Source organism: Solanum verrucosum, unplaced genomic scaffold, assembly GCF_900185275.1.
Source record: "Solanum verrucosum unplaced genomic scaffold, falcon-dt-bn FXZP01000103.1, whole genome shotgun sequence".
In the NCBI taxonomy this organism is placed as follows: domain Eukaryota; kingdom Viridiplantae; phylum Streptophyta; class Magnoliopsida; order Solanales; family Solanaceae; genus Solanum; species Solanum verrucosum.
The window spans coordinates 345,672-360,602 of record NW_026020048.1 but is presented as its reverse complement, the minus strand read 5'-3'; the positions used below and the strand labels follow the sequence as shown (position 1 = coordinate 360,602).

The 14,931-nt window shown below is 33.4% G+C and overlaps 2 protein-coding genes across 3 annotated transcripts; both read right to left on the bottom strand.

Moving 5' to 3' along the window:
• Window positions 1–721: 721 nt before the first annotated feature.
• LOC125822886 (MLO-like protein 12) lies at window positions 722–5,840 on the bottom strand. Its single transcript, XM_049502351.1, has 14 exons — window positions 5,704–5,840; window positions 5,323–5,380; window positions 5,046–5,200; window positions 4,593–4,709; window positions 4,123–4,183; window positions 2,644–2,732; window positions 2,430–2,504; window positions 2,248–2,336; window positions 2,111–2,160; window positions 1,979–2,019; window positions 1,513–1,686; window positions 1,376–1,411; window positions 1,093–1,221; window positions 722–1,012 (listed from the first exon to the last, which is right to left on the bottom strand). Exons 1-14 carry the CDS (start codon window positions 5,830–5,832, stop codon window positions 722–724), a joined length of 1,494 nt encoding a protein of 497 aa, XP_049358308.1. The 5' UTR covers window positions 5,833–5,840.
• Window positions 5,841–7,368: 1,528 nt separating this feature from the next.
• LOC125822690 (auxin response factor 3) lies at window positions 7,369–13,934 on the bottom strand. 2 transcript variants are annotated; one of them, XM_049502121.1, is made up of 11 exons: window positions 13,649–13,934; window positions 13,185–13,520; window positions 12,958–13,014; window positions 12,359–12,541; window positions 12,154–12,238; window positions 11,976–12,066; window positions 11,738–11,902; window positions 10,836–10,955; window positions 10,645–10,720; window positions 8,783–8,945; window positions 7,369–8,631 (listed from the first exon to the last, which is right to left on the bottom strand). In XM_049502121.1, exons 2-11 carry the CDS (start codon window positions 13,509–13,511, stop codon window positions 7,652–7,654), a joined length of 2,247 nt encoding a protein of 748 aa, XP_049358078.1. In that variant the 5' UTR covers window positions 13,512–13,520; window positions 13,649–13,934; the 3' UTR covers window positions 7,369–7,651. The 2 variants fall into 2 exon arrangements, with proteins under 2 accessions (XP_049358078.1, XP_049358079.1); XM_049502122.1 differs by having other exon boundaries at window positions 12,359–12,538; window positions 13,649–13,880.
• Between the last annotated feature and the right edge of the window lie 997 nt (window positions 13,935–14,931).

The window sequence follows — 14,931 nt, the reverse complement described above, 5'->3', positions numbered from 1 at the left end:
ACATAATTTGATTTAATTATACTCCATAGCAAACTGTTGTTATTTCGCCTCTCTCCTGGTGAATCTCGCTCGCAACTCTCATTCTCTCCCTCGCCTCTCTCGCTTTTATACAAACACAAATGTATAAAATGTGTTTGTGTTTGTATAAAGCGAGAGAAAATTGTATATATACATATATTTTCGTTCCCCTCTCCCAAATCTCGCTAGCTAGTCTCTCCCTCGCCTCTCTCGCTTATACAAACAGAAATGTATAAATTGTGTTTCTGTTTGTATAAAGCGAGAGAAAATTGTATATACACATGCATATACATATATCTTCGTCCTATACACTTATAATTATACAATACAAATATTCCCCTGCCCAGTTCTCTTTTGTCTTTCTCTCTTTCTCACTTTATGCAAACACATATTATACAATTGATCTTTTTGTATATGTATACCGAAATAGAAACAGATTATATACAATTGTTTTCTTTTGTATATGTATAGCAAAATATACATATTTATGTTTGCTATGGAACGCAATTATGCAAACTATAGCTATAGCATACAAATATGATTTTTGTGTTTGCTATATGTGAAAGTTGTTCTACTATCTATGGGTGTCACTGAACGATAAAGTGTATACAAATAATAAAGTCACGTTCATTTTAAACATATATACTTTAAATCCTAAATTCGGCCTCTAAAAAATTACACTATAAAAATTCTAGTGTTGTGCTTAGAATATACTAGAGTGAAAGCCACCAAAAGATCCAAATTCTGTGTGCTGCTTAATTTGCCTCTGATCATCTACAATTTCTTCATCATTTTCAGTATCGGTTGATGATGTAACATCCAATGAAGTTTTAAAAGATGGTGAAATATTTAAAGATAATGAATTATCCAAAGAATTTTGTGCTAACAAGTAATTGCTTCTTTTAGCCAATTTCCTCTTTGCTTTTTCTTGCCATCTTCTTATCCCACTAATCATTCCATCAGTGAAAACACTATTTTTAATTTTGGTTCCCATCTATTAAAAAAAGAAAGTATATACAATTAAATCAAATCGAAAAATAATATTTTATAATAGTAGGGATTGATATATGTAACCTGAGTAACGAGAGCATATAAAGGCAATGTGACATATCCACAGAGAAAATGAACAAGCACTCCCATAACAAGCCTTGTCACAATATCTACTGTTTTATGGTGGAAGCAAGAATTTAACCCATAATTGTACTGTTCAAATAACAATTAAAAAACAACAAATTAGTTAAGAATCTTATTTAAAATGCTAATTAAGTTCCATATTTGGTAAATTTATCTGACTTGTAAGTTCGATCTTCAATTTATATTATATCAAGGGGATTCAATAAAAAATCATAACACTTACCGTTGTCCATGTAAAAAATGCCAACTGAAATGAGTTCTGAAGATTTTTTTCCGAAAAACAAGAAATTGAAATGAATAAATATAAATATAGAAGTGAATAATAAAGAGGTGAAAATAAAAAGGATAAAATAGTAGTACCTGAAAGAGGATGAAATGCATGAGATGAAGAAGAAGTTTGGGTTTTCCAAACCAAAAGAATTGATCATCAGGTTTAACCACTAAGTTTCCTCTAACAACACTTGACTTATAATTGCTCTCCAAACACATTTTTGTGATTATGCCTTGTAGTTTTGTTCCAACCACCACTAACATCTGTATTTATTTCATAGGAAAAAGACAATACATGTTGGGATAAGCCAACTTTACGGTGCCATATCAGCATAAAAGGCATGTCACTAGGATATCGATCATAATTTAGTTGTACTTATGTCTTATCCCTATATATATATATAGTCACTAATTTTTAATTATTTTTTTAATTACATAGGGGGTAGGTAGTGATTGGAAGGGGAATTAGTAGGGGAGGAAATTACGAGGTGGAGACTGAAGAAGTCAAATATTCACCAATAAGGTGAAATTCAGATAGTCAATCAAATTTCCTTACCGCTAGAGGAATGAAAGGAAGCCAATAGGTGCTATGGAACACTACAAAAATAAACAAATGAAAATCAATAATATACTAATAAATTTTGCTGACAATTTTGTCACAGTTATTATATAGTACTACAATATTTACCATTTGCATTGAAGAATATGAAGAGCATAGAAAAGGTCCAAATCCATGGGCTGCATCAACAAACAAAACGAAAAATGTAATAAACTACGTAATTAAATTATAAAAAATGCATTTTTCCACATATATAATAAAGTTACCTAATTCCCACGACAACTTTAAAATCTTTATCTAAAGCTCTTCTTATATACTTGTGGAAATCAAACTCTGTTCCTTCAGCAAAATGTGCCTAATTAATAAAAATTAAAGTAAGTATATGCCCTAATATCAAATATTGTAATTAATTCATCATACATAAAAGCAAAATGAGTTTTGTAAATACCATTATGAATCCATGCCGGAGAGTTAAGTAGTCTACTTTATATACTGATCCATAAAATTGCCTCAACAAACAAACCTAGCTAGCACAAAAAAGTAACATACTGTTGAGAATATAATTAAGTAATAAAAATATTTTCTTTAACCGTTTAAATTTTTAAATAAAATGATGACACGCTTTAACATGATATCAGAGCAGACAGAATTAAGTTACTTACTGGGAAACGCAGAAAGCGGTGTTCACTCCAAAAATTGAGATGCCTCTTTCCGAATGATGTTTGATGAATTAGTTGAAACCTCCTTGGATCTATAAAACATTAATTAATTAGACACCAAAAAAAGGGAAGATTCTTTTGTTGTCAATATAGAAAATCGGAATGTTGTGTATTTGTTCTATTTTGATTAGATATGTAGTTTATAAAAGAAAAGAAGATTTTTGAATTTATGATCATAAATTAAAGATATATTCAAATATGCCAAAATCCTAAACATATATAAAAAATCAAAATTAATTTTTTTATCAAAATGGAAAGAAACATGTTTAAAAGAACTAAACCAAACATGACAACAACAAAAAAAACACCCTGCACGTTTTTTTCTTTCGGGGAAAGAGCGTTGAGTTGAACACTCGCGTCTTTGTTTGAAATTGTCATTATATGTTGAAAGTTCAGAGTTTGAAATTTCTATGTACATATTTAGATAATGATATCATTGAAATACAATTACAAATTACTTTATCAATAAGTCTACTGTCTATATTTACTATTGAAAAAAATAAAAAATTTATAAATAAACATACTATAACAGATTAAAATGTGTTTAGTATTACTTCCGATGTTGTCCACTTTTAATTGTCATGTTGCGTTTTTCGAAAGTCAATTTGATTAATTTTCAAAGTTAAATTAAATTACATTAATTTGATATTTTAAACAAAAAATTAAGATATTCAAAAACTATACGAAAAGTACTATAAATTTCATTTTTCTGCATATCAATATGATGAAAAAATACATCTTAAAATATTAGTCAAAGTTATTATCGTTTGACTCTAAAAAAAGAAACTATGACAATTAAAAATGGACATATAAGAGAATATCGTTTACGGTATACCTAACTTGCATATTTTTTTCGTGAAACATTTTCCTTATTAAGCCTATATGGTGGGACATAGTAATTGCTCATACAATAATGTGTTTAATTGAGACCAGAAACAAATGTCCCTGCAGCATGGAGACGCGACATGAATAATTGATGTTTTAACCTCTAAACAAGTCTCCCTCCGTTCCTATTTAGTTGTTACCATTTTAGGTTTCACGCCTCTTAAGTAACCAGCTAAGTTTATCATTATTATACCCTTATTTAGCTTTCTTTTATAGTCAAGTTTTCAGTAAATAAACATGAACTAATTTACTTTGATTAACTAATTTGACCAATGAATATGGATTACTTACTTTCAAGGCTAATAGGTAAAATAGAAAGATTAGTGTCATTTATGCATTGATTTTGTGAAATGGCAAATATTAAGAAACGTCTATTTTTAATAAGAAAAACACGTAAATAGGAACGGAAGGAATAATTCAGAATAATTAATATTTTACGTTAAAAAGATGTTTAATTCTTTCTTTCTAAATTGCCCTTGCCACATTTCTAATCTTCTCTTAATTCAGAATAATTAATATTTTAGGACAGGAGCTTACCATGTGAAAATTGATAATCTAAGGTTGTTGTTTCTGCCTCCCAAAATTTCCATCTTCTCATCTGACCATTTACCAAAAAACAGTAGTAAGTAAGAATAACATACATATGATCACAAACATATGTGCAAATGTCCAACTCAAGCTACAATATCTTCAATAGTTGCCAAATTGTCTACAAGACTGACAATCAGTTGCACAAATAATAATGTTCAAATATAAGACTTCGATTTCAATTTCCCTACTTCTTTGTTTTGTTGGCTTTAATGATGTTTGGAATTGATTGCTCACTACATAATTATCATATTAGTGATAATATGTAGTAGAGTACTTTTTTTATTTTTTGTAATGAAAAATCACTTTATTATATATTGATATCTCTCACACACAAAATCACTTAAAAAAATATTTCTGTCACAAAAATAAAAATAAAGGTGATTTTACTACACAATTAAACAAGTTTAATAAATTACCTTGAGTGTTCCAAGACTGAAGGTGAGGATGCAAGAAAGAATATGAAAGAAAGCAAGAGCAAATATTAAAAGCTGAAGCTGCTGGACACCTGCTCTTGATATCAAAGATTTCTTTCCCTGAAAATAAAATTTGAACACATAAATATTACTAAAAAAAACACTATTTTCCCTTTGAAAAATGTTTACTGGCTATTCCCACGGATATTTTAATTGAATCGGTGAGAAAAGCAAAAATGTCCAGTTTGCTCTTCCCGGTATTTCAATAGGAATTAATTTTCCAACATGAGTTTTTTCAGTGAGCTAGTTCGGTGGGAATAGTGTAGGAAAATCATGTTTCATAACATAAATTTCCTATTGATTCGCGAGGAAAAAAGGTCTCTATTTCTAGCAGTGAGAATTCATTTGGACTAAACATCTTGTAGCTTTAATTAAATTTACAATAAAAAAAAATACCTGTTGTTCACATTTTGATTCCTCCTCAACATCATCACTTGTCAAGCTTTGGCAAGGAAGAAAAGTCTGAGCAGCATCCTTTGGGATACAAATTTTGGCAATAGGCTTTTGGAGAACAGTCAGCAATAAAGAGACAAATCCCAAAAGCATCAACTCTTCAAATTTTTTAAAAAAAACAATTTTATATACAAAAGTTAAGCAACCAATATTCTAGCTAGCTAGCTAAAACAAATAGTAATATATTCATTTAAATTTTGTAAGTATTAATTAGTAGTACCTGATTTGATATTGTTTAGAGCTTGAATCAAAGATTTCCTTCTCTTCTTGTTGAAGTACTACAAGGTTCATGAATTCAAAACCAATCAAAATTTGAAGTTGGTTCCTAACCAACAATAGTAAGTGCCTGTTGTCGTGTGATTAGTAGGTTACAATTCCAAGACATGAAAACAGTCTCATGCGAAAATAAAAGGTAATACGACATATAATATATAGATTGATAGATCAGCGTACTCTGGTACTCTTTTAATTAACTTCTCGATCCCATATACATAACGAAAACTTACTGCACTGAGTTGTCCTATTTATTGCTTATTCTAAAGAGAAAACCAAACTTTAAACTATTACTCCATTATTTTGATAGATAGAGAGCGAGACATACCTTAGCTAAGAGATGAAGGACATGTTCTATAAGAATGGAAATAGTAATTAAAATGAAACACACAACCGCAATAGCCCATGTTGGTGTTGTCTCCAAAGTTATGACACTACTGTTGTTTGAACCTGCCATATATATGATCTGTCTGATTTTCTCAGGCTAAAAATCTCTTTGTTTAGGAATTTAATGAAAGACAGAAGATGTCAGTATTATAGCCATTGAGTTGAAAAAAGGTTAGGTTTTGGTCAAAAGATGTAAACCAAATAATATACGAAGGCCATGACGTCGTTGAGAAGTTCTATAGTATTCTTGGTCTCGTTTTCTGTGACATGGAAATGGACATCACAAAGACCAAATTCACTCCCACTGTAGCAAGTATAGTAAAGAATATTAAAGAGTATCAGACACCAACTCCTCAACTTTTTGGAGCCTAATATATTATTTCTTCCCCCAAAATAAGTGTTACCTTTTTTTAATGGACGTGATATTCGCTAGGGTAACACTTATTTCGAGACGAGGAATTAAAGTTCTTCACCTATAATGTCTTTAGCCTTGAGTTAGAAAAAGGTATCAAACAGATCTTGAATTTAAAACATGTTCTTAAACAATTAATCTGGTGAACTGTGATATCTGATCCAATACATGGTAGACCATGCATGTTGATTGGTAGGTTTCAAGGGAGATGTTTAGCCTATTGATGTTGAATAGCACAATATGAACAAAATTCATATCCAAAAAACAAAAATGGAAATGAGAAATCATAAAAGAAAAAGCTGATAAGCTAGCTGTTACCATAATATCATATCTAAATTTATTATCAGTCATGAAGGAAGAGCTCACTGAGATTTGGTTGTCTGAGGTAAATTTTTTTGTGCCACACGAATTTTACGTATCAAAGCACAAATGCAAGATGATGTATGTACTAATCTCCCAACAAAAACTTCAAAAAATTGCTTCGGCATGACAATAATAATTTGTAATTTCCACAATTAGAGACTGATAATAATACAGTTATGAAAATCAAGGAATGCAGGATTATCAAATAACAAACAGGAAACTATATTCAGCCTGTTTATTGCAGGACTATACATGACAATTCCTTAACAATTTTGTGTTCCTGAGATGAGAGCTCCTACAACAAACTTACCGTTTTATAAGAGCTTGAGTTAGTTCACAGCAAATCTAGACAAAGGTAAATTAATATACAAATACAAAAGTCATCTCAATCCTAAAAGAAAAACCACTAGGAATTTCAAGCAGAGTACAATTATCATACAGACATCTTTGATGCAGCAACACAACTTCCAATTGTTACATCATAGTACAACAGCGTCACAGGAACACACACCAAATTTTCCTGCAATGTGAAATAACTCATAAAAAGTGATGCTCATACCCATGTTATCGAAAGCAAAATTTAGGAACTGAAACCAAGTGACTGCTAAAGAGTACTGGAAAATAACAAGGCCACATCCCTGGGAAAACCAAACTAGGTCTTGGTACATTGAACCAGTAACTGAGAGAATATCCAAACAGAATCTCATTGAAAACACCCACAGTTAGAATTCCTTCTTATAGAGTGAACTTTAATTATTCAATCAAAATTTAAACTTCAGACCATCTACAGCTATGCTCTATGCTCCCCCCCCAATAGACAAAAAGTAATTCTTTATTGAAACTGTCATGAAATTATGCATTGATAATATATGAAAGTAGATCGGTGAAATATGTAGTGCAGGTACTTACAAGCACATACGTTCCTCAACGGTATCAATCTTCTTCATTAAAAACTCTCAATTTTCATCTCTGGATAAGCATTCAACTGGCAACCAAATGCTTGCGCACTCAACAGCCAGAAGATTACAGGGCCTACTAAAATCTAATAATCAATAATGCTGCACACACATCCTTCAGTCTACATATTCTAGCACAACCTCACAACAAACACCTGCTACAGAGCAATATCAAGAAGCACATCTCTTGCTGCATAGAGGTCATTTACTTTAGTAAAATTTGTTCCCACAACATTAGTCACCAATGGTGGCCCTGGCTGCAACTTTCCATCACCAGTAGGGAGAAATGTAGTTTCTAGACCAAGTGAGTACACGGCTTCAGAGGGAGTTTCCGCTCTAGTTGCACTTATTTTACTCTCGGTCAAGGGGAATCCAAAGATCCTGCAACTGGTTTTACATGTGGAAACTAAGTTTTGATTGCCTTTGAATGACGACTGTGTCCCAAGAGAAAGATATGAAATTCCTGTTTGCTTTTGCTCCTTTAAGAAACCAAAAGAGCTGATTCCTTGAGTACCTTCCTTCCTACTGATGTCCTCAGTATGTGAACCAGATGCGAGATACCTACAACAGTTCTCAGACATATCTAAAGAAGCCTGGTTGCCAAGATCATGTTTCCCATGTTTATGATTGAACATAGCCTGGAACTTTGAAGCTGGAGGGCTTGGATGCTGAAAAGTGAGTGCAGAAGGTGGTGATGATGCTGAGACAGGATTAATTGGCTTGCAACGAGTATTATTATCCTGATTTGGAGCAGGCCACCTATTTCCATGGTTTGGAACCTGAATACCGACAAAAATACCAGTCCTACCTTTCTCCTGCATTTGGATACCAGCTTGAGCTCTCCCATAAGGAGGGCTTGTAAAAATTTCTTGACCTTGCAAGACCTTATTGAATCGAAGAGATTCACTAAAGCCAATGCTTTCATGGGACTTGTCAGTGTCACCAAGCAGGGGTCTGATGCTGTTTCCCATTCTAGATATCCCAGAACTAGGAAAACCAGGAAAGCATCTTATGCCCGCCGGACGAGGACTCCGAGCATCAAGTCCACCATAAGGAGCATGCATCCTCAAAATTTCTTGACCTTGCAAGACCTTCTGGAACCTAGAAGATTCCCCAAAGTCTGATACTGCAATTCCTTCTGTAAGAAATAAAGGCACAGACTAGTTATTACCATTGCAGAAGTATCATACTACTGAATTCAAGCAGGAATGAGATGTGAGTGTGTGTCTCTATATGCACGTGTTGTGCTGTGTGTGCGCTCGAGAGAGAGAGAGGGAATGAAGGGAAACCTCTAGGAATTGGAAAATCTGCCTTTGAAATAGGAAAGCCAACCCTGGTCCTCTTTGCAGAAGGCATCACCAAGCTGCTGGACACAGGAGCTGAACCAGATGGCTCAATCTCCCATGGTGAAACCCTATTATGTCTAGACACATCAAGATCATCCCATCTGACCTGAAATATCCATTCAGTAACACATTAAGAGAGCCAAAAAAAAGTTTCTAGAGACATGAGAAAAACAACTGTGCACATTGGAACCACTATTTAAGATGTCCAACTAATTCAACACTTTGTTTGGTCAAAAAGCAGAAGGAGGTTTCATTAGCTAACTAAAGAAGGATGAAGAAAGCTAGAACTAACCATTACATTACATTCCAAGGGGAGAAATATACACATGTAAGTGACCTCAATAAATTAAAGTGAACTTACCTAGAAGTGATCAAAAACTTAGTCCTAAAAAGTATCAGAAGTAATTTCAATGTTGAGATACTTCTGCATGAATTTTCCGTAGTTGTAATTATATTACCAAATGAATAGCAAAACTCTGAAACAACAAATCTTGTGGTTTACTGTTTGCAAGTATAAAATAAACTTGGCAGTTTTAAAAAAGGTTTCTCATCTATTTGTAATCATTCCACCCACACTTTATAAAGGAAATATCTAAGTTGAAAAAAGTTGCAAAACACTAGTGAAAACATTATACAATTTTTGCAGCTATATTAGCATATCTAGACCTAGTCTCCAGACATTCACAATGTGATAACAAATACTAGAGTTATAGAAAGATCTTTTCTTCATTTATTATTACAAGTTATTTGGAGAAATGAAAGTATTCATTGATCATATACCAAGATGGTGTCAACCGTTTCATTTATTCTTCGCTGTAAAGAGGAAATTCATGTACTAAACTCATAACATAATAAATGACTACTGTTGAGTCATTCAGATACTGTTTACATAGTATTGACACTGCCTGCTGTATTAATGAAGTAATCTTAATGAATTCATTGTAAGAAATTTGATTATATTCCTTAAAAATAACTAAATTCTTGACAATGCAAAGCTACACACATAACTTTATATATACATACATACTAGCTTCTTTTCTAGCAATTTAATTGATTTGATTGTGTTATGTTGGAATATGGTCAACCTAATGTCTTTAGAAGTATATTATCTTATACATCCTTCGTTCACTTTTACTTGTCACAGTTTGACTTGGCACACCCATCAAGATAATAATTAATGATATAGATATTTTACCAAACTATCTCTTATTAAATGATGTCTTAGAAAATGATTTGGAAATAAGTATTTAATGTTGAGGGTAAAACATGGGAAAAAATTATTAGTCTTTTCTTCATATGTCAAAAGTGACAAGTAAAATTGAAAATCTATTTTAGGAATAAATGACAAGTAAAAGTGAACGGAGGGAGTATTTTAGAAATAAAGTAAAAAGGCTGAAAAAGATAATTTTTTAGAGCGAAAAATCCGACAGTAACCTAAGCAATGAAAAAACAACTTAATTGGTTTGGATTGGTTCCAACATCTGAAAAACAAATTATTAATCGAACTGCAAACATCCCTTACCTAAAAAACTAAATCTACATATGCAGACTATTCTTGTTTCCATTTTATCAATATATGAGAAAGCAGAAACTAGGTAACAAACATGAGCAAGGGTTCTATTTATCTCAACCAAGGCACGCTGTGCCAAATAGAATATCAGCCCCCATACCTACAACCATTTTAACCTGAGTGAGAAAAGAACTTCCTCCTCTATTTACGATTACTTAACCAGATGTTAAGACTTAAGTGGAGTATCTAAGCTTTATGCCATCCGAATACAAGGAGTGCAGGACAGGAAGCATACCAAAAGGCACCTCCATTTCGAACCTGGCCATCGAACTGGATCTACATCACTGAATCCCACAACAAGTCCAGTGAACCTGATACATACCCGTCAGATATTGATGTACAATGTTTTGAATCACTGAAAGTGTAAACAACCACTTCTTGAACCAAGCCTAAAGCGCACAAAAAAATATTAAAGTATAGACTAACCTTTGCTCAGCTGCATCTTCTGTTTCGACACGCATTTTAAACCTCATTCCAGCTGAAAAGGGATGTGCAAGAGTCTTAGAGAATTTGTGGTAAGGTACAATGAAATCCGATGAGCTACCCCTGAAATAAAAAGATCCACAGGACTAAGAGAAAATGGACTGAGATGGATAAGTAGATTCTAGGATAGAAAGCAATCGCTTACAAAATAGACCAAAGTAAATATACTTAATTCAGAAATAAAAACGATCTACTAATTATACTGGTGCTACAGAGACTTCATAGGACCTCAAACTAAGCCAATAAATAGCTCAATCTCATAAGACAAGTATAAAGAACTCCATTTCAAATATTGTGTTGACATAAATCCTTTGTACATTGTCCGACAAAGCCACTGATTTAAATTTTAGAGAAACATTCATGATATGGAATTTGTAAACGAGCAGAACCCAGCGCATTCAAATGCAGTAGATGGGTTCCCAAACTCCCATGTCTAAGTGACAGCATTCCTCCACTTTCATCATAAAACAATATCATGTCTATTTAAGCAAAACTCTATCGTTCCCCCCTAAGATCAATTGTTTTCAGACTGCACTCTAGCTTAGTAAACAAGAAATTTTCAAGGTACAAAAGGAAAAGTATAAGGTAAGATAATGATTTAAGAAAAACCTCCCAAAAAAAATTAGTAATTTTCCCCTCATTATCCAATCCTCATGTAGCACTTCAACTCACATCCAGTCAGTTGTTCAACATTTCAAGCTTTGAATTGCAGTAAATACTTAAATACAATCGGGTGAAAGTATTAGAAAAGGACACCATCACATGCATAAAGAAATTAAAAGAACTTCTGAAATAAAATAGTATTGGAATAGCGTAAGCTAGGATCTCTTTCAGACATTGAATACCTCGGGTTGTAACAAATGTTGAAGACATTTCTGCTAGATATGACGTTAACAGCATCTTCAATGCCACTAACATTCAACGGTTTGCTATAGCGAGCCAGATAACTAGAACATGTTTTTGCTTGGGCAGCTCGTCTCACTCCTAACCTAAGCTCTCCATCACCAGTCCTACAGAAATATTGGGAACATGAGAAATAAAATAACATAATGTGAACTTCTTTCCAGATTTAGCTTTTCACACCTCAAGAAAAGAACAGCGTCACCAGAAACAAGCTTCTTCTTGTTTACGAATGCACTCCATCCTGTAGTGAGCAGATGCCGTCGTGGCTGACCTGCAGTGTGAAAAAGTTCATTCATCATCCACCCGGCCCAAGCATTTTCTCAATTGATATGTATAAAAGCATAGCAATTTACCATACCTCGATAGATATGCCGAAATTTCCACTCTATACCATGCAGATCTTTGGCTACCAGCTCCTGTGAGGGCCTCTGTTGTCTGTAATCCTGCAGTAACAACAATGTGCTACTGTAAGTCAGACATTAAAATGGTATAAACTCATACAACTTCATCTAAACACTCTCATCTACTATTTACAATTCAAGTATGCTTAAAGAAAGTGTTACCAAGGGAGCAAAGCAATCTTCTGCCGCCCGACGAGGGACAGAGAAACCACCATGAGTGCTGGTATCCGATGCAGTAAGAGTTTTGCAGAACATGTGTGGTGTTATTGATTTTCCTGCACCTTCTATTTCCTCCTCTTCAGTATCTGCTTCAATGTCTCCATCCTTCCATTTCTGCTCAATCTGCTAATGATATAAAAATACTACAATGAACTCAATGAAAAGAAATCAATAAAACAACAGCTTCAGTAAATTTTGTTCATGATTAAAATTATAATATACAAGCATTTCAACAAGTCCTTACTTTATCAACAAGAACTTGCATCCGCCTAAACTTTAAAAAAGAGGAACATATCAAAGTTAATGACAATAGCACCTTCCTAGCCAAACCACATAGTAATCCATATTTGCCTGATTCTCTTCTCTCTTTTTTTCTGCTTGAATAAAGCTCCAGTTTTGGTTATCAAATAGCAATGGTTAAATCGGACTAAAATAAAATCACCCTCACAATGCTTCTACTTACCAAATTATACCTAAAGGAACTAAATTTATGCAGCTAGAAAAGCACATCAAAATCAGAAAACAATGGAAGCACATAATACCTGATTGTCAGGAACTAGTGAGACTTGTGCATAAACCTCATCAGTAGCCGCATCTGCCTGTAATTGAACACATATGGCAACCAAATGCCAGGTAACTAAACAAATATTCACGATTCTCTACAACCAACACTAACACTAACAAGAGGAAACTACAGAGGCAAATAGTTCAACCAATGATCCCAAATATTCAACAAAATTGACACTAAACAGAGGAAAATTACACTCACTTGTAGCTTCACATCTACAACGCGACAGAACACATGAGGAGGGAGATTACAAGCTATGGGCGGGTACTCAGATAAATGTTCCAAGTGACCTTGAGGTAGGTACACAACCGCACTTCCTTTCTTCGGCAGCGAAATCAACGGTCCAGCACACGCATGCCAGAGCTCCATACACACCGATGCCACCGCCGGCGTAGTTGACGACGTCAAATCCGAACTTCCTGACGCCGCCGACGACGACGCCGGTGAATCCAATGACACCGGCGCCGCCGTTTCCTCTCCGGCATCATCGTTATCCACAGTATTCAGATCAATAAGTCCACAGATCATCTTTAAACCCTAAGATTAAACAGAGAGAAATTCTCAGAACTCCTATACATATATATATATATACACACACATAAATATATGTATCTGTATAAATACAGATACATAATAATAAAGTGAGTAATTAACACAGATAGTACCTTTTGCTAGTTCAACTGCGCACTCACCGCATTGCATAAAGAAGATGACCTCTCTTTCTCTCTCTTTGCTTTCTCTCTCTAAAAAGTGAATTGCTTTTTCTCTACATATCAAATCACACTTTATGTAAGTGTCCTTCACAGCTCACAACATATACATACACATATATATAGAGAGAGATATATAGATACAAATAAACACATAAATAGATACAGAAAAAGTTGTACGTATAGATGAACCTGCAAATTGCAGCAGCTGCTAGAGCAGCGCTGCAACTGCTGGGTATAGGGTGGGGGTAGGGGGGTGGGGTGGGGGAAAACTGACGAATAGTAGGACTGTCTATAATTAGATGTATGCATATGTATGTATAGTCTATAGATACAGTATGATTTGTAACGTATACATATAAGATACTGTATGTATAATAATCATACAGATAATGACTGGTCATTCTGGGTGGGGGGGGATGCGTAAAGGGGAATGTATAAAAAACTCCCTGTATTTTCGGGGGATGTCTATTGTGTCCCCTTGTTAATCAACAAATCTCTACCATGTCCCGTTTAACATTATTTAATTTTTTGGTTCAAATTTGACTCTATATTTCCAGACACAATAATATTTTATTCATTTCTTTTTTGGTTTTAACCAAATCAAGCAAAAATAATTGGGTCTTTTTTTTGTTGATTTTAAGGTACTTTAAGTATTAAGTTATTCATTGAGACAAATAGAATGACTTATTTCTTCAACAATTAGCAACTTCCCACGCAGAATGTACATTTTTCGATGTCCATCTCGTATTAAACAAGTCAATTTTTTCTTAACTTATGTATTTAAATATATGTTGGTTAATATGAGCAGATTTGAGATTTTAAATAAATACATGTACATTATTAGTTCACCTACTACTAATTAACATTGTCTCTTGTCTATATATCATGAATTGAATGTATATGCAAGTTGTATGTAACATCAATCACTCCAAAATTTTGTATTTATAAAAATGTTGGCTTAATAAAAAAAAATAGAAATAAATATTATAGTTGTGTCAGTATTGGCTTGCAAAATATCTTATAACAAAATAGGGCGATAGTACATTGTTGGATACCTTGTTCGTCACGGGACACCGCTTCATTGAAAACAATTGCAAGACATCGATATAAAGTTAAGATAATAATCAAAATAAATATATTGGATAACGAAATTTTCTTCGTACGCCACTTTATACAACTTGAAGAAGAAAAAAATACATGTATTAGATTTATGTGGTATAAAATTGCAGATTAGA